We start from the raw sequence: 23,675 nt of genomic DNA, 5'->3' as shown, positions 1-23,675 counted from the left end.
GTGAAGAACATCTATGTGACGTATTACACTAAGCCCGGGACAAGCCGAGGTGTTAAGAACATCCATGTGACGTAAATACACGAAAGAAGTGCTTGAGGCATTGACAAAGTCCAAACGCTGTTTGAAAGAACCAGAGCCACAAAGTACTAAAATTGGCCCTTTCGCCAAAATAAATGAGACTTTCACAGTTGATGCTCTAGGATTTATAGGTTATAGAACAATTTATTTTATAACTATATCTTTTCTAGTTTTCGTTTTACAGTCGTTCAAACTTTGTGTTGTTTTTCAACAGAAAAACTATATAACGCCATGATGTTGACGTTATGAGAATCACAGTGTAATACACAAAAAATGGACACATAGGTTATTATATATTTTTTGGGCTTATTCTGGTTGTAAATCACAACTGTTAAAATACTAGGAAGTTGTATATTTTCTATCACGATGTTTAAAGTTGTGATATATCCCCCCCCCCTCGTTTCCCACTACATAACACTACAATTTTTCCCCCGCTGTATTGGACATAATTGAAAAATCGTGATCAAAAATTAAAATTCCTTGCAGTGAAAGGACCACAGCAAATAGTATTGTTTTACCGTCTATCTCAAAGACGAGTTTATATTTTCAAATTGCATATACATGTATCTATTTGTATCAACTTCCATTAAAATTGATATAATTGAGGATAAAAAAGAGAGACAACTGTATAATTTTGGTTAAACTTGAGTAATTATAGTAACTAATTACAAAAATGGATTTTTAAAACTAATTTTTAAAAAATAAAACATGGTGGACCTATAAAATTGTCGGCACCTCTGAAGTCTTAATTTTCCGAGCGAGGTAGACCTTTAAGTCCACAGAGATCTAACATCTGTGCCTCCTTTGTGCCACTGTGCACCTTCGTGTGATAAAAAAAAATACTAAGCGAAATATTAGTGGGTGAAAATTAAAACGTATAAAACGGCGACTTATATATATTCATATCATTTAATGATATATATTATTGTATATGTTTGAAGCAGATACATTGTTTTTTTTAAAAAAAACCCAGAAATAGAGTGGACAGTGTCGCTAAATGGATTTTAATTATCTCTAAGTAGAAACCTCAACATGTTTGTAAATCGGGATTATTTCTTGTACATGTGTATATAGATATATCAAGATATCAGTATTAGTTACTGCAGTGACAAATTGATAAAATGTCTTTAACAGCTGACTTCAATTTTCACGTATTATCGCTACTCCTCAATGATATATATACTGGCATGAAATGATTAATCTGAACTTGATGTCCTTATTGTACAAGTGTAATAGCACTGCAACTTGCAATTGATTCTGGAGATCATTCATAACTTTATTTGTGAAATGTACAATCTCATCGACATCATATTCATAAGTATGACCCCTCTCTAAACCAATACACAGAAATCACCATTTAGAGTAAATAAGGAAAACTTGTTTCTTCTTTTAATAATGTTGAATATACTTCACAATAAATTTCTTTTCCTCCATGTTTTAGGTCACCTGAGTAAACTCAGGTGACCTATTGCAATTGGTTGTTGTCCGTCGTGCGTTAACAATTGAAAAGTTTTAACTTCTTCTTGATAACTAATATTTCAATTCTTTTCAAATTTGGTATGAAGCATATTTGGGACATAAATTGTAAATTTCAGGACTCCCGCACCCCTGAGGCCCTAGGGGTGGGGAAAAACTGCCCAAAGTTGACCAATTTTCAAAACTCTTCCTCTCTAGAACCACACGTATGTAAGAAGAACTAAATGCATAGTGATGTAAAGTAGGAAGGCCTCTTCCAATATTTAAATTTCATTATTCCCGGGGTAGGGGTTTTGACCCCAGGGTGGGGCCAAATTTAGTATATAGTGTTTATGTGTAAAACACTTAAATAACATCTCCTTTAGTGCTATTGATACTAAATTGAGACTAAATGGATACTTAGAAAGAGCAGGCAGTCCTTACCAAAATTGTAAATTTGAAGATCACAGGGGTATGGGTTTTGGCATTAGGGTGGAGCCAAAATGGTCAGTTATTAAATGTGTGAACAATAGAATTTTTAAATTTCTTCTTGATAACTACCATTCCAATCCTTTTCAAATTTGGTATGAAGCATCTTTGGAACAAGGGGGACATCAATTGTAAATTTCAGGACTCCTGCAGCCATTGGGCCTTAGAGGAGGGGCAAAAACTGTCCAAAATTGACCAATTTAAAAAATCTTCGTCTCTAAAATTGTACATAAGGAAGCTTATTGCCCTCCAAGAAATTTACGTTCGGGAAATGGGATACCAGTACTTCTAAATGTCCCACAAATAAGAATACAGACTCACGGAAACAGGCGTTTTGACTACTCCGCCAAAACCGTGGAACGCATTACCACTCGGATTACACCAAGCCAAATCTCTGGACATTTTTAAGTGACATCTAAAGACTCATTTTTTAATATTGCTTTTAATCTCTAGCTAAAAGAAAATTTTAGGTTAATTACAAACTGTTTTAAAGTGTATTACAATCATATGCATGTACCATCATTTTTTATGTAGGACATTGTTGTTTTTACTTTGAATTGTACATGTATGCTTTTTATGTAAAGCGTTTTAGAGATTTTTAATTGATTAGGGCGCTGTATAAGTCTTAGTATTGTATTGTATAACCCAATGTCATAATAGATAATTATGTTTTTCATGTTTCTGCTCTGCGTTTCACTCCATCCAAGTGTAAAAGGGGTACCTGGCTATAGACAGTGAAAGATATTGTTAGAATGTTAGTGCTCTAGCGTTTGTATTGCATTGAAAACTAAATTCAAAATTATATAGAGCAGTAAGGCCTCTACCAAAACTGTAAATTTCATGATCCCCAGGGTGGGGGTTTTGACCCCAGGGCGGGGCCAAACTTAGTATGTAATGTTTATACAAATCTTATTTTTTTAATGTTTACATGACTCATTATTATTAATTTTATCACATGAATTCAGTCAAATAGTATGAATTATCCACAACAATCAAAACGACAGATATAATTCATCCAAGAATAACCAGGGCCTATAATATGTGTAAGATGTAAATAAAATTACCTAGAATTCTCTCAAAATAATGCAATGTAGGGCTTCATTTATATTTGTAGGCTTAACAAGAGAAGTGCGGGGAGTATTTGAAGTGGATGTAGCTTATGGAAAAGGGAAAATGGTGTCATGTCCAAGGGCCATAAATCAGCCAAATATTCAAGAAAACTGATAGTACACGCTATTTTTCTAAGTCTAAGGGTTGTAACTAGACGAAAAATCACGAAATTCAAACTTGACCTGTAACATGTTACATAATGGTAAAGCGATGTACCAAAATATTAAATGAATATCTGCAAGCACAACAAAAAAGTCCGACAAATTGATAACTCGCACTATTTTTCGAAGTTCAAAGGGCCATAACTCAGCGAACAATCACAAAGTTCAAACTTGATCTGTAACATGTTATTGCAAAGCAATGTACCAAATATGAAATTAATATCTGTAAGCACAACAAGTCCAGAATCTGACCATTCACGCTATTTTTCTGAGTTCAAGGGTCATAACCTAGTGAAAAATCAAAGGACCGACACCAAATTCGAACTTTATCTATAACTTGTTACGACAAAGCAATGGATATCTGCAAGCACAACAACAAAAAAGTTCGGAAAACTGATCATTCATGCTATGATATGATGACGTTAGCCATGTTTGTTGCATAATTACGTTCCCAAAGACGCACAGGTGTATGTGGACAGGACTTCCGTTACCCCGATAGCTTTTAATGTTCAGTGCCCTAGATATTTAGGGTGCATATCTTAGAGGGGAAATACCGGTCACCTGCCCTGATCCCTATATCTTGATTAGATAAACGGAGTTATCCGTAGTCAAAATCAGGGTGCCAAGAAAGGACTAACAATCGGCATGAAACACGTCAGACAGCATTTGACTCGGTGATAAGTTGTATTGGCAAACTAGATCGTTATATCGACCATAGAATTTGCGAAATACTGACTTTAAACGAGACTGTTGAAACCCTTGCACCATCAACTTGTTTGTCAGTAGACTACCTTGATTTAAAATTTGAGCATACGCGGAATAAGCTTTTATGTATCGAATCAGTTGAGAGATATAAACGCCATATGCAGGTGATAATGGAATATTGATGCATAAATTTGGGAAGTTGACGATGAAGAAACTGAAATCATCCCGTTTATCATACAGTTGGGTTGTTAATTTGCCGTTGATATCTATTTTCCATAAAATATCTAAGTATGAAACAGAAGTGGACGACTCTGTGGTGTCTTTTATTTCGAATTCACAGGGATAATCTTTTACGCAGAAAATAGTTGGTCGATTATGCACATGTCAATTGTTGATAATCCAATTTCTGCAATATGTTATTGATGTTATAATTAATTAAATACTAATTTCACATACATGTAACATCATTAGAAAAAAAATTGTTGTGGAATTCTATTCATTATTGACAGGTTTGTCCATAGTGGGATTTTAAGATAGTTTTAGAGACAGAGAAATGTGTGCATGTTTTTGAAAAATAAACTTTGGGAGGAGTTTTTATTTAAAAATAATTTATCTGAGAAATCACTTCCATAGCACACCTTTGTTTCGACTATTATAATCAGTGATATCTCATATATAAAAATGGTTTTTATGTGGGATTTGTTTATTGTATTGAAATGAAAACTTAAGTGATTGTTGTGAACAATACATGTTAAATACCCAAGGCATTGAGCATTTAAAACTACAGGAAGTGGAGGTTACCGGAAATCCTATCCACACGCACCTGTGAATTGACACGCAGCGAGTGTAAATCCTACACGTTTTAGAAACATGTAACATGTGCATTTTAAAGAGACACTACAGCTCATTTTGTGAAAAAATCATGAATTGACAATTTTCCCAGCGCTTTCTGAAATTTTGTTGCACAGTTGAATGTATGAACTTTGCGAAAATAACACTTATCTGAAGTTAAATATTCTTAAAAATTAAATACTTTTTGATGGCCTGAACAAAACAATATCGAGCCCCCTCCTTTCGGTCTGCAGACGCATGCGCATAGACGGTAAACAGTGCAGCCTGTCGTCGAGCGATAGAAAGTGTAGTGGATAGATCCAGAATTTTGACAGATTCTGTGAGAAAAGAAGTAAAACTAGAATGAGATAAAACTCATACGTGAACTAAAATTTACTTTGGGATCAGCACGACCGTTGGAAAACAAAAAGCTAGGAGAAACGCATGCAGGGCTCAGTGGCGGATCTAGGATTTCCGAAGGGGGAATGTAAAAGTCAAATATTACCCAAAGTACTCCGCTATTTTAGGTGCCATATCTGGAGTTTTGTCACAATTTGTGGCGAAAAAAGGGAAGGGGTCCTGGTCCCCTCTAAATCTGCCATTGGGACTAGCCGCGAAGACACTGCTTTTAAAATTTTAAAAAGTGTTATTTTTATCTTAACACGACACGTGTTAGTTGGAAAAACAATGGTCAAAGGGAACGTGGAAGGGTTTTTGTTAAAATTATAATATATAATTACTTAACAGGGAATAATTTCATACTTGAAAGGCGAGTGTGAACCCAATAAGTGGTATTTAGTTAATGTTTTACACAACATGTACCTTTGCTGTCATTCAAAATCACGTGATGTAAATAAGCATTCAAAAGTCCGGGTCAGCATGACGAAACCTTTGAATTCCGGATGATCTTCAAAGCGCAGTTGATAGTAAATTGATGCATCCAAATTGTTCAAAATTGTCAGCATCAATATTATTTTTATCATTTTATCAATACATCTTTTAAAAACACTTCATTAAAATGTGGAAAATGAGCTGTTGTGTCTCTTTAAATGGTAAATTACATGTAAAGTATAGAAATTTTTTATTTTTTTCCCCATCAATTGCGATCAACAACAATTATGCTCCAGAGTGGAACAATTCATAAACTTGTATGAAAAGTTAATACATAATTAACCATAATTCACAGTTGTACATATAATCTCTGACATTTGGAGTAAAGATGGAAAACTAACTATTCACCGATTGACCTCTCGTTGACCTTGCAAAAGGACGTTCTAACTTGTAGCGAAGTGTTCACACCTCGATGAACAAACTTATCGATAGTGTCAATCCTGTGACCTATAGTCATCTGATAATATCTAGCTTCCTTCACATCGAAACTGTCCCTAATCTCGAACCTTTGAATGGGTAAAAAAAAAACCCACGTGATATAAATTTGAATAACAATAATGTTAATATATAGGACGGGCAACATAGCGACGATAGGATAGTCCAGTGATTCGATGAGTCATGACTTGGAAAAGATGTTGCCATCTTAAGTTGATAATAGAGCAATCCTTTTCGCAGCATTGCTCTATCTCAATACCGTAGCAATGTATCGTCCCCCTTTCTCGCATAATCACCCCATCATTATCACGCAAAAGGGGTTACTCTACGTGCATGTACATCTTAATTTTCTGTGCAGCATTGCGTTTATCATATCGACTTACATAGGAATTGACGACACAAGTCTTACGCGACCCAATCAAAATAATATGAAAATCTTTAAGTTACTGACTGAAATTAATCAATATCAAATCAAAGATATAGTAATTTGAATTTATTGGAACCTGTACCTAAAGGAAGTGTATATAATGTATATCTTACTTTGTTGTTCTCGGCTTCTAGGTGGGAAAGGGGTGGAGATACCGAGAAAACTATAATATAGCTTTTTTTCCTGGTCAAATGAACTCTTTCCTGTTGAACTTCTGCGTGGTTTAGAGGCTTGCTGAAGAAATAATCCCATAAAGTTCATGTTAGCTACGTTTCTTTTAGCAGTAGTTCTATAAGCGGTACAATATATTTAAAATATTGTCGTTTCATTCCAATTCTGAGGGAAACTTATTGCTGTTTACAGTGGACCAATCAGATTACTATAAAGAGTCAGAATGTGGTTTAGTCTCAAATTCTATAAATGAACCATATGAGTGCCCTACATGATCCAAATAATACTCTGTTCACGTGGCCTTGACCTTCATCAAACGACCTAGCTACTAAGTAAATTGTAAATTCCTTCTTTTACGCGAACTCGAGTACTTAATATCGCAAAATGACTCGAATACCGTATATACTCGCCTATAAGTCGGTCCGCCTATAAGTCGGTTGTATTTTTTAAGGTTATTTTGTAGGAATTTGCCATTGACCCGCTTATAAGTCGGTACAAATTTTTGTCAGAATCGGTCGACAATTTCAAGTCAATGCTCTTGTGTTTTTACCTATGTTTAAAAAAATATTTTGAGAAATTAATAATTATGAGGTGCTCAATATCCAAGCCATACCTGTTTGGGATTTAAACGCAACCCTTTATCTAGTATGGGCAATGATTCCTTGTTTACCTAAGCAATTATGGTCGCCTAATTACCAGTACCTGACACTGTGTTTACTTAGTGGCACGCGCCTCGCGAAAACTGTTACTGTGGGATTCCGGTATAATTCATTGTATCAACAATTTTAAGAGTCAAGAATGATGATCTAAATTATCTGTTAACAATATTCAATCTTTTATGAAATATATTTCAGCCGGTATACATATGAATGTTTCAATATAAAATCGGGTTCGTAATTCAATTTTACCGATAAACGATAGATTAGTTGAATATTGAAAGATTTAATTATAGCGGTATGTAAATATTTTTTAACTAGATAAATGTACTTTATACATAATTTTAAAATACATAAACAATATAATATGTCTAGATAATCATTTGTGTGGTAGTCCATGATAATCGTCGGAGTTGTTTAAAAAACACTAGCTCTACATTACGCCGCCCAGAAAAATACCAATCTTCTTAGAACGCTCCTATAAGTCGGACATAGAGTTTTGGACCAAAAATTGACTCCCAAAAATCCGACTTATAGGCGAGTATATACGGTACGTCAAATGCGTGAACATGAATTCGCGTGTGTACTGTTAATCGAGAGTTTTTACAAGTAATTTAACAACAGAAAAATAAAAGCGTGTATTTTTATTTCGCGAGTGATGTATCTCACGAAATTAAGCGATAATAAATTCCTCCGGAAATTTAGGAGTCTACCGTATTGGTCGGTCGTGGTAGTATAAAGGTTAGAGCGATTGCCTCGCAACCTAAAGATTCCGATTCGATTCTCGATCCGAGCGTTGCGCTAAATACAAGACATTTAACTGTGGCTTTTTCTTTGTCAAACGCCCAAAAGAAACGAAAATCACATCCGGCTCTTTCGGATATGACATTAAAAGCGAAGGTTCCGTGTCACTATCAACATTGGTCAACATGAAAATCGCGGCCTTGAGCTGGCATATCCCAAACTGCAGTAGCTTAGAATGCTTTAGGGAGAAGAACAGTGCGGAACCGAATAAAACATATGTGTCACAGATGTGTTGCATACTGAATGCAGGAAGTTGTTACGCACAATACTGGTTTGTGAACTTTAAATCATACCGAAGGGTGGATCGAAGCATTATTAAATGTTTGTTATGCATTAGAATGATCCCTTTGTGAATAATACTGTTAAACACTAGTGCCTTGTGATGATTACGAAATATTTTTGTAATTGTATAATTTTTTATAAAATAACAGGAAACTGAGCTGCAATCCTTTCCTTTCTTGTTCAGTGTATTTTATAACCTGCACCGAAACGTACCCTAACCCTTTCCTCAACCTTGTATCTATTAACACACAAACAGACGGTCCTGGTAACCCCTGCAACTTAATTATGTGCGGGAAGTGTAACTTTAGCGTAAAATTGTTATCACAGATATGCTCTTCAATACACGTAGCGAGAAATGCAGTTATTGTAAGAAATGGTCCCCGAAACAGAAAATGTTGACACCGTGATGGGTACCAGGGGCGGATACACTGGGGACTTGTAAGCGATTGATTAATTGATGAATTATTGATTATCGTTCATATTCTGTACATCAAATCGGATGCACTAATATATATATATATAGATCGATCTTTCTGGGCGTTTCGAGTTTTATCTGATGGTAACCGTGACTATGGGTTGTCCCAAGAAAAATGCGATACAACTGTACTGATAGGTTATATCAGAATTAGCTCTCCCCTCTATCTTCATTCGCTTATTGCTTTTGTTTGTTGGTTTACGTCCCACTCGATTTTTTTTTCATTCATGTAAGAAAGTGGGGTCACCAGCTGTACCTTCCAGAGATGCTACACGGTAGACTGATTATTCAGTGGGCGGGTCCTCCCTATTGCGAAGCCATGTATTGCAAAGTACGTGCGCTTGTTAACGAAAAGTTGCCCAAGTTAACGCAAAACACGAGATTTCGTTGAACATACTAAATATTAAAACTACGACTGAATTGTTGACGAAATAATAGTTGCAATATTCCGTATTATAAATATTCTAAAACATCTAATTCAAACTTTATATTGTTGCAGCTAATGTATGCTTTCTATTGTAAAATATTGAAATAAATTAAAACTAAATGACGTAACCCCACCCCCCCCACCCCCCTTGAATTACTAGTATGACAATTCATAGTCTACAAAATATGATGGTGATGATGGCGCCCCTGCTGATGATGATAATAATAAACAGACTAGAGACAGCCTAAAATTCCAAGCAACAGCAGGAAACGCACACATCGTCTGCTATCTTCTGATAAATACTAACTTGAATAAAGAACCACATTTTTGTGGGAAAATATTCAATACTCACAAATGAATTCGTTGTCTTGGATGAACGGTGAGACATCGTAGAATTACCCCAATGTTTACACCAATGTTTGGACTTTCACCAATGTTTGGACTTTCCACCAATGTTTGGACTTTCCACCAATGTTTGGACTTTCCAAGTAGAATTCTTGTCTTCTTTGCACGACTCAGGAATGAATCACATGATGGCGACTTGTGAAAATTCTGTTGACAACAACTCTTTCTGAAAGTTTATCTTAGTTGTGAACACCTACGTCATTTAATTAGTAGGTGATAATTAGATGATAAAATGGCTTTCGTCACAGGTGTCCTTACAGTAGTGAAGAATGCGATCAGCGAGAAAGTCAGCTTCTACTGCATGTTAAAAGAAATAAAGGGTTAGAAGAAATGCCTTACCACATGGTTCAATACAGAAAATATCAAAACCCTTTTATGAAATGTGAAGATAACGAACAGTGATCAATCTCACAACTCCTAAAAGCAATACAAAATAGAAAGTTGGGAAAAGACGGTCGCTGGATACACCAGAGGTGGGATCACGTGCCTAAGAGGAGTAAGCATCCCATGTCGACCGGTCAGACCCGCCGTGAGCCCTATATACATTTGTATCTTGATCAGGTAAACGGAGTTATCCGTAGTCAAAATCAGTGTGCCAAGAACGGCCTGTTTTATTATCATTCAAGACTTAAGTGATATAAAGGTTTTGAAAGCAATGTTTTTGATAAGTGGGTTCACATCGAGGTCCATGGGCATCAAACATGGTATCCTAAGCAAAGTCTCATCACCAGATTGACATACACTAAATCTTCCTCATTTAAAGTTCACTAAAGAACATAAATCCAGTTTCTACTACAGAAAGACTGAAGGATTTACTAAATATTAGGTATCTCATGTATAATTAAGGTACTGCTAGTAGTAATGAATGTCAAGGACATCAAACAAAGGTCGCAAACATGTCAAAGCATTCTCATAGGTCTCGAGACATACACCCTGTAGATGGACAAGCAAGTCATAAAAATTTCTATATTCAGCGGATTCTGAAATAGAAGAAATAGCACATGAAACTGTCATCTTTCAGTATCGTTTTTCTGTAATAGAACCATTGATATTTACACATACTGGTAAAAAAATATATTGTTTTCCGTGAGCAAAGGGTTAGAATGACGCAAGTTTCTAAATATAAACATGTCAATAAAGCTGGGTATGATCAAATAACTGTTCAATACATGACGCAAACAACAGGTGCGTCCTGTTGTGTAATGTACACGTGTAATTTATAATTGTTTATTGACACATGTGATTTAGTTTTAAGCCCCTGTAGGTTTCATGGCGTTCAATTTCAGGAACGATGTGCAAGAGAAGTTCAGTAGAAAGATGATATAACAAACCTGTCCACTTCCGCCGCATGTACTTTTTCTAGAAATATAATTCTCTAGGATTTTGAAATAGTATGTGTATAAATAAACTTGGGTTTATTCTTACCCATAACAGTCTCTCTCTCTCTCTCTCTCTCTCTCTCTCTCTCTCTCTCTATATATATATATATATATATATATATATTATAACTGTACGTGTACGGTTCTCCTTAGATTGTTAGAGGACGCGAATACCCGCATCGATATTCGAAATATCACATGACAGTGATATTTATCAAATGTCAACAGACATAAATCTTTCTGCTTTGTTGTTTATATTACATCAAGTAATGTCTCGTGTTATGTACATTGTCTCATACTACTAGTATTACTGTATATTATGTGTGAACCATATGAAACCATATTGCACATATGCACTCATTATAAACATGACATGTTGATCTAGTACCATTGCACCGTCCCGTGGTGTCTTTTGCATTACAGTGGAGTTAATCATATGTACTTTACTACCTTTACTATTATTACATGTAGAGTTGTTATGTACATGTATATATATAGACATCTATATATATATATATATTTCCCCCCTATGTGTATTTCTGACTGTTTTGCATTAGGATACACGGTGGTACTTACATATAATGCAAATAAGTATTATCATGTTCAAACGTCTCATGTATGAACATTGCTCATACTAATAGTGCAGATTTTACTCTTGTTTTGTTTTTCTTTTTATCGTCATTGCACATTGAAATGTTAACAATCATGTATGCTGTATGCCCGAGAGGGCCCTAATTTGGAAATAAATCATATTCTATTCTATAATATTCAGTATAATAAAACAAATATTGCATGAAAATTTTCACCCCTCGAGAAACCATTGTCAACCACGGCTTCGCATTGGTTGACAATGGTTTTCTCGGGGTGAAAATTTTCAATGTTACCCTCAACTACATGCAATATATATATATATATATATATATATATATATAAAGCACAGAAAATTTCACTTTATTTGGATACCCACTTCCGCCCCTACCCGGGGTTGTGTAAATCTCCTAGACCGCTCGACTATGACTTGCCTAGAAGGTCGAGCGGTCTAGCGCGCTGGTTATATGCTGCTAGGAGATTTGGTTCCGCAGGTCGTGAGTTCAACCCCGGTTAGGGGCGGAAGTGGGTATCCAAATAAAGTGAAATTTTCTGTGCTTTATATTAAATACTTCTTCACTTAGGGCAGTTATGTTCATTTAAGAGTTCATTGCTATTTCTGTGCTTTTATATATATATATGTATATACACATGTACAATGTACACTGTGTGTGTGTTCGGTGGGTATCTTCTGAAAAGTAAAACACGTGCACGTGATAGGTTTTTTGACAATGAAAATAAAAAAATTTTAACCGTGGTGAGAAACAATTTATGCAATGAAATACATTGTATCGAGCCATTACAGATATCATTGGTTACATCATTTACATCATCATTAATTTCAGTCGTTGTATATCTCGGAATTTACATATAGAACACATTATACACACTGCATCTTTACTACATTTTATTTACCTATATACACCGAGGTTCACTCAAGGTTTAGAAAAATGAAAAAAATATATAAAAAATGTTTGAATATATATACATCTGATAACAACTGGCTATGTACAATGTTGATTCTTACACAGATTTCTACTAATAAAGAAAAAATGATAATCAATATATATATATATAACCATTACTTGTTTATTTTGCATAACAAGAAATCCCGTTTATCAAATAAGCTACAAAAGCAATAGGTAATATATTGAGCGCATTCTGAACGTTTCGTCGCTTTAGTTTACAATCAATATTCTTAGCTTTTGACTATTTATAACAACGAAGGATTCTGTGTCTAATTTGTGAGAAGTTGTTAGGTAAAAACGGCTGCATAAAATGTTAATGCAACAAATGAAGTTCTATTTCATATACGGTAATACACGTACGAGGGATTCGCAGTCTTTTCTAGACAGATGGAAAGTTGTTTAAGAATTTAGTTCACTACGCTGTATGTCATGATTACTGAGTACAGCAGATACCCATATCTAGAGTTGTTGCATGTTTTGCAAATTATTTAAAATATGTCATGGAATTTTTTTTTGTTATAGAAAAGCCTCCTTTGGAAAATGATATGCATACGCGGCCCCATAGCAAGCAACAATCGTAACAATTCGGTTATTTAAGTAAAGGGACGAGTGAGATCCGATTGGGTAAGCAAATGTCAGATACAAACTCGCGGCTGTAACTGCGGTGCTGACTCTACATCGTGAAATACATATGGTCACAACACTAAATAGGGAATGTAGAGGGTTGGAGTAAATGATAGAAAATTAGAATTATAAAGGATCCAGTGTGAAATCATTATGCAGGGAAAGAAAAATGTACAAACTCTGCTCGAGTTTGACAGCCCTTGGGTCTTGCTTTTGCTGGCTTATCACACCATAAAGAAGCCGAGGAATGATTGCAGGTAGCCCAGTTTTACCGTTAAAACCATCCCGGTATATTCTTTGTATACAAAATGACTTTCCCCAGCCATCTGTACAAAATCTACCAACCAGGTGTATAAGTACCTTGTTAATACCAGTTACGTTTATAGAAAGATAGCTGAAAGTTCAACGTTTTCTGCATCTACAGATTCTCCATTAGTTGTAGTTTGTCTACCCCAAAATAATTCCCTACAGGTCTTCTTTCTATATCAATATTGTGTTGTAAATAATATTATATGCTAGACAATGATGTCGTTTACCTATCTACTAGCGGAAAATAGCATCTAGACAAGACTTCGGTATGCAGAAATAGCTTGACAGTGATAAAGCCTTCAAAACGGAACACTTCGTTTTCTTGATGATGTTTCCCCCTTGCTCAGTTTTGTCTCAGCAACGTACTGTCAACATACTCTGTACTTTTACTGTCATTCTAAAAACCAGAAAATATGAAATAGTGCTTTCATTTCTTAAATCTTATCTTAAGACAGGGTTATATATATTCGATTCAAGGTGAACAAGTACAAAGATTTTTAAAAATGCAAAAAACGCAGAAGACAACAAACATAAAAAAGTAAGTTCTATGTCATTCCGGAAATTAGCGTTTCCCCCTTTTTATAAGTCACGTGACGGAAGAAAATATTACACCAGCATTTCAAGGTATGCTATGGAATGCACCAATCACCAAATGCTCCTGAGTTGAGATATTGGGCTTTCAAGGGAACAATATTGACTTTTCCAGGTCAAAGGTCAACGGATATTTCTCGCAACACTCTTTGTAAAGGACATATGACGTCACTCGATCAACCACAACACTGTTAGTAACTTTTCGGTATAGCGTTTTATGTTAGGGTGGAGAAATCAACGTCTGATGACGACCGGCTCGTCTTCCTCTGCATATTCATCAACGGTGTCTGCCATTTCAGCTTTTCTCTTGTGTGAGATGAAAAGAAAGATTGCACCCGCTAGAACGTACACAACAAAGGAAATCCAGGACAAGACAAACGAAAAGCCGTAAGATGTGTCTGCGTCGACCGGAATGCGGTCTGGAAGGTTGTCTCGTGCATATGCTATTTTTCGTATGAAAACTTCATTTTCTACTAAAACACAGGCAGCTGTAAAAGAAACAGAAGTAATTAATCTGAAAGCTTTTTTTAAACGACTAAGTGCGCAGCATGCATACTAGTAAATATTAACATTGTAGTATTGATTGTTAAAACTATTTCATAAACATTTGTGTGTGATTTAAATCTTAACTGCCTGCCAGAGTGATATAATACTGGCCTTCAGAAACCATTTATAAGGATCAGAAATTCATGAAATATTAATAAAATTGATTACCATTACTTTTTTACGTATTATCTAGAACAAAGACGCATTTAGTTTGCGATGCTAATCGATAACATCAATAGATCGTTGGAAAACTTAGATTAACTTTCAATCCGTTTGGAAATAAAGCAGATTGCAAACGCGTTGTATTCCGATTACGCCTGTTTTCAAATTTAATAAACTGGTGAAAAGCAAAATAGCAATCTGTATTTAACAAAATAACAACTATCAATGGACTTGCTGGAATTCGGCTGGTTGGTTGTATATTGTTTAACGTCTCATTCGAGAATTTTCCGTTATAAGGAGACGTCACCATTGCGGGTGAAGGGCTGCAAAATCGTCGCTTACGGCCTTTAAGCAGGGAGGGATCTTTATCGTGCTAAACATGCTGTGACACGGGGCCTCAGTTTTTGCAAACACAAAAACATTAATTATGTATTAAGCAAATATACTATCATACAGCATCTGCGCAAAGAGCACTGTCTAACGGATACAAAGTCGTGTCGTAATTACTCTGTCTAACGGATACAAAGTCGTGTCGTAATTACTCTGTCTAACGGATACAAAGTCGTGTCGTAATTACTCTGTCTAACGGATACAAAGTCGTGTCGTAATTACTCTGTCTAACGGATACAAAGTCGTGTCGTAATTACCTTGAAATTCAACGCAGTTTTAGATAAAACAAACATTTATATTTCCTACTATTTTGCCTTCGACATCTTTATTAATCGAAATGATAGTCATTTTCTCGTGAATGTGAACAAAGTGTGTACGAATATAATTAATCTTGATAAATAAAGTACTACTATTTTTACGCTGGGAAATCCGACAGAAATGAAAGTACAATGTGAAAATAAAACAGATTTCAATAAAATAACGCGTTTCATGAAAGGTATGCTGACGTAAAGGGCCACAGTTCGTGCCCTCATGTATTTTCAAAAATGAAATTTATATCTTAGATGACTTTCTTTGATTCCATTCAATAAAATTGTATGTAATTGAAGACAATAATGACATTATGACAATAAAAATGGAACACCAACGAGAGGTCACTGAACTGTACCGATCCCCTGAGTACCATGCAATACGGGATAGAAATGGAACGAGTACACATGCACTCACTGTGTTTACAAAGATTATTGCATTCAGGATTCCCCACGAGACACAAAGGCAAAGAAGACTTTTGAATGATTTGCATGCAAAAGAAGGAAACATTAATTCGGAAAATTTAAACATATTTGGTTTGTTATGATATCTCTTAATGGAAATATTTCTCTTCTATCTGATAAATGTAAGTTATGCTCTAATTAGACATCATAAATTTCACAAGGTAACCTAATAAGACACTGTCTGCACACGGAGACTATAAGGTAACCTAATCAGACACTGTCTGCACACGGAGACTATAAGGTAACCTAATAAGACACTGTCTGCACACGGAGGCTATAAAGTAACCTAATAAGACAATGTGTGTACACGGCGACTATAAGTTAACCTAATAAGATACTGTCTGCACACGGCGGCTATAAGGTAACCTAATAAGACACTGTCTGCACACGGCGACTATAAGGTAACCTAATAAGACACTGTCTGCACACAGCCACTATAAGGTAACCTAATAAGATACTGTCTGCACACGGCGACTATAAGGTAACCTAATAAGACACTGTCTGCACACGGCCACTATAAGGTAACCTAATAAGATACTGTCTGCACACGGCAGCTATAAACTGAACTTGGATTAAATTTGACAGATCACATAAGTATCAATTTGGACTCTGAAGCTTGCAGAACGTTGGAGGTCCCCATAGGAAAACATAATGTTTATTTCTTTCTGATTAAAATTGATATATTTTACTGTCATTTGTACGAGTCATTTTCATTAATCAAAGCTATAAAAATAGCGTTGATCAATGAAAATTACTCGAACGAGTGACAGCAAAATATATTAGGAATATCACACATATAGACAGTACTTGGCGACTGCAACTCACAATTTTTGTTGGGAGACTTTACCTAAAACGATTATTGCGTACCTGGGGATGGGGGTGGGGGGGGGGGGGCAGCAGCCATTTCTTTGGGGTGTTAAGGTACCATCTAAAGTAACACAGCCCCTTTTGATTAGATTCCCCCTACACCGTTGACAAAAAAGGAAACTATGTACATGTATAATAGAAATAACCTTAGTCCCTTGAACTCCGATTAATTATGATGACCTTGACATTTGGAACATCTTTCATTGTAATTTAGTTTTTAGAATCCAGTTTTTTAATGCACAATCAACCATTATCAAATTCTTCCTAGTGAGCTGTAACATAACCCTCATTCTTAATAACTTTTTACTTATTGTGTCCTTGACCTTGGCCCCATAACCTACCTACCTAGGATATCGTCCGCCTACATGTATCTGATAAGGTGAAACGCATAGATCATATGTAACGTATCTATACACATTAAAAGTATCCGCGACTCACCCGTCAGCGTTAAAACGCCCTAAAAAGTACGTGTATATATCATGATTTGAATATCTTCTTACCTGTCATGAAATGCATCAATGAGGTAAGACGTTTTACAATATATCGTGGTCTCCTGAGTGTGTAGAACGCGAAGATGTGGCCTAACATCATGATTATCAGAGATATTATTGCAAAAGCAGACCCCGTCCTCATATAATCTAAAAATAGAACAAAACTAATTAGTATTCAAGAGCAATATAGACAATTATATTACAAATGAACAAGAAAATGAACAGTGATCAATCTCATCAATCTTATAAAGAATACAAAATTAAAGAGTAGGTCAAAAACCATGACTCAGTTTACTAAGCAGTTTATATCTTTTTGTTTTTTATAAACCAGGGACCTCTGGGAAATTAAAGGCTTACAAAAGAGTATCATGCAGGTTATATTACTGAATTTAGCGAGACCAGGGAATATTAAACATTTTTCTACCCTGAACTTTTAATTATGAATTGCATGCATCAACGCGGTTAAAGATTTTTATTCGAAAATTGAATTTTTTCGAAAATTATTTTTTAAATCACCAACTTTGTGGCATCATACTTCAAAACAGGAATAAATATGAGGAATAACGAATCTACTTTTCGTTCCTCGCTATCTGCACATGGATTCTCATAGAATTCGGAGAATGATGTAATTTCAAGGCTGTTCAATTATCATTGTACTCTGACAAACACTAGTAGATTGAAGAAGGGTTTTACATCTTGATTAATTCCAGATTCAAGTACTGTTTATACCATCAAGTGAGTATGGCGGTGAATTGCCGTCAGCGTTCAACTGTATGCATGCATTGCTTTGTAAATAATAATCAAGGTGAATAGCTGAAAAGAAATCGGTAAAAAGGAATCCTCTCTGAATGTTGACCTACTCATATATCTATGATATTACTTTGTTTTTTGTTAAAACATGTTGGTCTTTATTTTCATCTGCGAATCTTTCAACCCCTTAGGATATTAAAAAGGTTATTTGTATCGAAATCAGTCATAAAAATACTAGACATGCATGGAATCTGAAGTGGTTAAATGTCAATGTAACGGTTGCTAGCGTTTAGAGTTACAGGAAGTGACGTCACATCCTAGTTATCCCCGTTCTAATGCTACTATCCATGTTTTACATGATGTTTTCCCTGTTACTCTGTATCAGAGATTCGGGGGCATATAGTTTTTGGTCCGTCCGTCTGACTGTCAACAAAAATTCTAATCTTGGTTAAACCTTTGAATGAATGGTTGTAGGACTTTCATATTCTTGTGACAAGACATTTTATGGGCTAGTTATATTCGGTGCACTCGCGCGTCAACAATTTTTCTGATGAAAATTTTAATCACGTACGTGTCGGGTTCGATATTTCACCAGTCACACGTAATAGGGACACATCATTCTCTCACCAGAGGGCGCGCTACGCAAGCTTCACTTGTGGAGCGTAGCGTAACGCCCTCTGGTGAGAGATTGAGGGACACATAGGTGTTCTTAACATGGGTGTATTCTAACGAATTGTACGTAAATGTATAATTGAAATCCATTTTCCTATAGTGCAAATACTGGCCAATTTATCTGAAAATATACCCAGTACTGGGGTCTTGTATACATGTACGCTTTCGATTTAAAATGGCATTGTTTGGAGCGCTTATGTTGAAGGAGCCGGAGGGGGGGGGGGGGTCTGGCGTCCAGTTGGCCCAGGCAAGAGTTAGTTAAGGCAACTATATTTAAAGAAGTAACAATAGCAGTTTATAATTATGCATATAATAATTGATAAATATTATTACTGATAAATGGCTGACGTTTGATTAATATCTAAGACTCTATATAGAAAATAATTATTTATCAAATGAGTGGAAACCACTGAGTGTATCCTCGCACCTAGAATTGTTATTTTTCAAATAAACAAACAATTTAGGGCAAAATATAAATCTTTGTTAAATATAACAGCTAAAAGACAACACCATAGGTCCCAATCCTGATGATATAGAGGAAAGATGGAACAACATTAAAACTGCATATAATGAAACTGCCTTAAACGTACTTGGGTATAGAAAAAGAAAAAACCAGGAATGGAAAAGCCAGGGCAGTTGGAAAAAGGTAGAAGAGAGGCGAGTTCTAAAGGGCAAAGTAGAAAGTGCAAGATCAGAGAGATTAAGAGCTAGACTAAAAGAAAAGTATGGGGACAAAGACAAAGAGGTGAAAAGAAGTTTTAGAAAAGACAAACGACAATGGGTAGACGACATGGCGAATGAGGCACAATCGGAAACATGAAAACTGTATATGATGTAACCAAATTATTGTGCAACGAACGTCCAAAAACTGTTGAGGCAGTAAAAAACAAGGAAGGAAATCTCTTGACTAAAGAGGAAGATATAAGAAAAGGATGGATGGAACACTTCAGCGAAGTGTTAAATAGACCAGACCCTATTGATCCTGCTGAAATACTAACAGGGGAGTCCATCGAATTAGACATAGAAACAGGTCCACCAACAGAAGATGAGATAAGGAGAGCATTGAAAGAAATGAAATTAGGCAAAGCTCCAGGTGTAGATATCATCACTGTAGAAATATTGAAATCAGACATAGAAACAACTGTCAAGGAACTACACAAACTATACAACATTGTCTGGACAACTGGAAAAGCTCCCAAAGATTGGAGAAGGGGACTTATAATAAAGTTAGCAAAGAAAGGTGACCTGACAAACTGTGGAAATTGGAGAGGAATCACACTAATAGCAACAACTGCCAAATTAATGGGGAAAATAATAATAAAAAGAATTGTACTTGGTGTAGACAGACATTTGAGAATGGAACAAGCTGGATTCAGGGCAGGAAGAGGCACTACGGAACAGATATTTGTCCTACGTAATATTCTAGAACAAGCTATAGAATGGAACTCCAACCTCTATCCATGCTTCGTCGATTTTGAAAAAGCCTTCGACAGCGTACACAGGGAAACCCTTTGGAAGATCATGAAATCTTATGGAATACCAGACGAAATAATCAGTATGGTTAAATTAATGTATGAAGACAGTGAATGCGCAGTTGTTGATGGAAATGGTACAACAGAATGGTTTAATGTTAAATCTGGTGTCAAACAAGGATGCAACATGTCGGGTTTCTTGTTCCTCCTGGTAGTTGACTGGATAATGAAAAAGACAACAGCAGATAACAACTCAGGCATAAGATGGAATATGACAACAAAATTAGACGATCTAGATTTTGCAGACGACATCGCTCTATTATCCAGCAGCAAAGATCAAATGCAACAAAAACTGAACTCTCTAAACAGATATGCAGCTAGAACAAGTTTAAAAATCAATACAGGAAAAACCAAAGTTATGCGTCTAAATGCTGCAAACATCACACCAATAACCATCAATGGGAACAACATAAACGATGTGGATGAGTTCATTTACCTCGGAGCAACAGTAAGCAAGACAGGAGGTACTAATGAAGATATAAGAAGAAGAATTGGCCATGCAAGAGTAACATTCCATAAGCTACGCAAGATCTGGAGCAATAACCAACTCAACAGAAAAACAAAAATGAAGCTCTTCAGCTCAAATGTAATAGCTGTGTTATTGTATGGCAGCGAGACCTGGAAAATGACAAAAGGGGACGAAAAACTTGTAGATACCTTCCAGCACAAATGTCTTAGGAAAATCTTAAAGATCTACTGGCCAATGAAAATATCAAATGTAGCAGTTAGAGAGATAGCAGGAGTAGCAAAGATCAGCACTATGATAAAAACACGCAGATGGCAGTGGATTGGACATGTGCTACGGATGGATAAAAGAACACACCCATATGTAGCCCTTAGTTGGACACCAGAAGGAAAAAGAAAGAGAGGAAGACCGAAGGAAACGTGGAGAAGAACAATAGAAAGAGAGAGGAAAGAACTAGGTTTTGGGTCATGGACAGAGGCAGCAAGATCAGCCCAGGATAGAAGTAAATGGAGAGGACTTGTTCATGGCCCTATTCTCCACGAGGAGAGAAGGAATTAAGAAGAAGAAAAGATACAAAGTATCATTAGTTTGTTGACTTTGAAAAACTTAGTGTTTAAAGCATTCCTCGAACTTTTGATTGGGCTCAATTTTCGCGTCAGCTATTTCCCTAAACTAAACACAAGCGTCAAGACAAATCAGACTCTCTAGAGTCTTCATCGCCACACTAAATTCTACAAGAAAACATTGACCGTGATTGACGCGCGGGCGCACCGAATACAACAAGCCAAAATATATTTAACCTCATGATCTCGACCTTGGAGTTTGGCCATACCGGGGACATCAGTGTTTAACAAACACATCTTGTTTACTTCTGTTTTCTTTCTGTCTATAAACTTTAAAGCTAAATATATATGAGAGCAATTATACTGGTCGTATTCCAAAAACGTCTCCGACCGATGAAAGCTCTTCTGTCCATCCCTAGTGAAGTTTGTTTCATTAGATAAGATAACATACAGGATTTATATAATCCAATTCTAAAGGTTCATTGTTATTTGAATGTGCAGTGGACATTAGCGCCTTTTCTGATGTATTTTCATGATGATGAATATGAATAAAACATATATGTAGTTCTGCAGCTAAACATGCACTATTTTGTAAATTCTTATTCACTTTTTATAAGTTATCTAGACTTTAAACATTATCCATACTCATGTGACATCATGATGGTGGAGCTACCTTAATCATGTACACATAAAACCACCCTTGTAAATACATTCCTAGTGCATGTGACCTTGACCCAATGTGGTTTACAATACAGATTATATATTTAGCTGTTTACAGCACAAGTAAAACTAGATATTGCTTGTGTAGTGATACAAATGTAAGGCTACAATATACTTGCATGAAGATCCATCGTACGCGTGGACAATGTATAGTGCACGCATGTGTCAAAGTTATGTAGCGCATGCGTAGAAGTTATATGAAACATGTATAAAAACTAGAAGTGTGTTTCAAATAAGAAAAAAAAATCTAGATGGAAAACGTAATATGAAAAAAAATGTGTTTGTGAGGGATTCGAACCCGGTCGTTTTAAAAAAGAAAACATCTTTACATTTAAAATTTGACGACCTTACCCACTGAACCACGCAGTAGATCATACATTACTTAGGAAAATTAACGTACAACTGAAGTTAAAAATAATATCAGTGAAGTCGTTTCGGTTTTTTGAAATTTACAAGAGAAAAAAAATGCTCTCATGAAACAAAATTTCAAAGCGACAGTTTTATAGTGGAAAACTCGAAGAACCTGTTGATGCTAACTTTATTTTGTTTCATGGAGGCAGTTTATCTAAAATTCGGGGATACCTCTCCATTTTAACGCTAAAAATCATATAAATGGCGTATTGCTTGATTTAGACTCGACTTATTTTGGTTAAGTTTTGTCAATACATGTTTTTAAAACTTATTTTCATAAATGTTTGAATCAAGATATAAGTTTTATCATATATTTGAATAACTTAATTTTATCGATCTTTCATGCAACACCTTTAGGGAAATTAACATGAGACGTTCAGCACCTTCTTTAGACCTAAGCTTAGCGCTCAGGGCCATAGCAGTGAGAGTTCTTGACCGTGCCAACGCCTGCCGCGACACGTGACCTCCGTTTTTAAGGTCATATATATCCTTATCGTTCTTGACAGAGGAAGTTTAATGACGTAGATTGGTTTAACCATAATTACACAGAAACAAACGTAGACACCAAGCGATCTACAATGTAAGTAAAACATCGATTGAACTAATTTTTTTATCATAACATTGGTATAGTTTACCCCCCAATTACCACGCGAGTTAGATTTTATACCAGACATCGCACAGTTATTTCGTTACATTATATCAAGCATTACTACGTATCTTCTAAAGTGAATATTGTATATTAAACAAATACACACTCAAGGACTTTAGAGCGAGCAACCAGACAAGGAGTTGCCAGTGGCGGCTTGCTGACAGAAGTTATTTATTTCATGCCGGTACAATGTTCACACACATAAACTTCTCTAAGGCCTTACCTACGAGTTGGATGTCCGTCTTTCTATCTTTCTTCAGCTCATGTTCTTCAGGAAAGAATTTGTGTGATGTGCAATCTTCATCTGCAAAGTAACAGTGACTGCATTCAATAAGTGGGAGGTGAAAAAGTCTTACATGATGTCAATCACGAACTTAAAAATATTTTCGAGAAATTGGAATAAATTGATAGCCTCCAAATGT

The 23,675-nt window shown here is 35.7% G+C and overlaps 1 protein-coding gene across 2 annotated transcripts in view; it reads right to left on the bottom strand.

Annotated features, from left to right (window-relative positions):
- Positions 1-23,675, bottom strand: part of LOC125671788 (epithelial membrane protein 1-like) — a 39,549-nt gene that overhangs the window by 3,157 nt on the left and 12,717 nt on the right. Inside the window, exons 1-3 of one of the 2 annotated variants that reach the window (XM_048907700.2) lie at positions 17,500-17,626; positions 9,750-9,968; positions 6,696-6,816 (exon numbers count right to left, since the gene is read on the bottom strand). In XM_048907700.2, the coding sequence (XP_048763657.1) occupies positions 6,696-6,816; positions 9,750-9,785 (157 nt within the window). In that variant the 5' untranslated portion in view covers positions 9,786-9,968; positions 17,500-17,626. Of the gene's footprint in view, positions 1-6,695; positions 6,817-9,749; positions 9,969-12,515; positions 14,750-17,499; positions 17,638-23,476; positions 23,558-23,675 lie in introns of those variants that run through there. The other variant, XM_048907698.2, reaches the window with a different exon arrangement.

This window comes from Ostrea edulis, chromosome 4, assembly GCF_947568905.1.
Source record: "Ostrea edulis chromosome 4, xbOstEdul1.1, whole genome shotgun sequence".
Taxonomy (NCBI): Eukaryota; Metazoa; Mollusca; class Bivalvia; order Ostreida; family Ostreidae; genus Ostrea; species Ostrea edulis.
The sequence above is the reverse complement of the archived record's forward strand: the minus strand, read 5'-3'. Positions and strand labels throughout refer to the sequence as shown.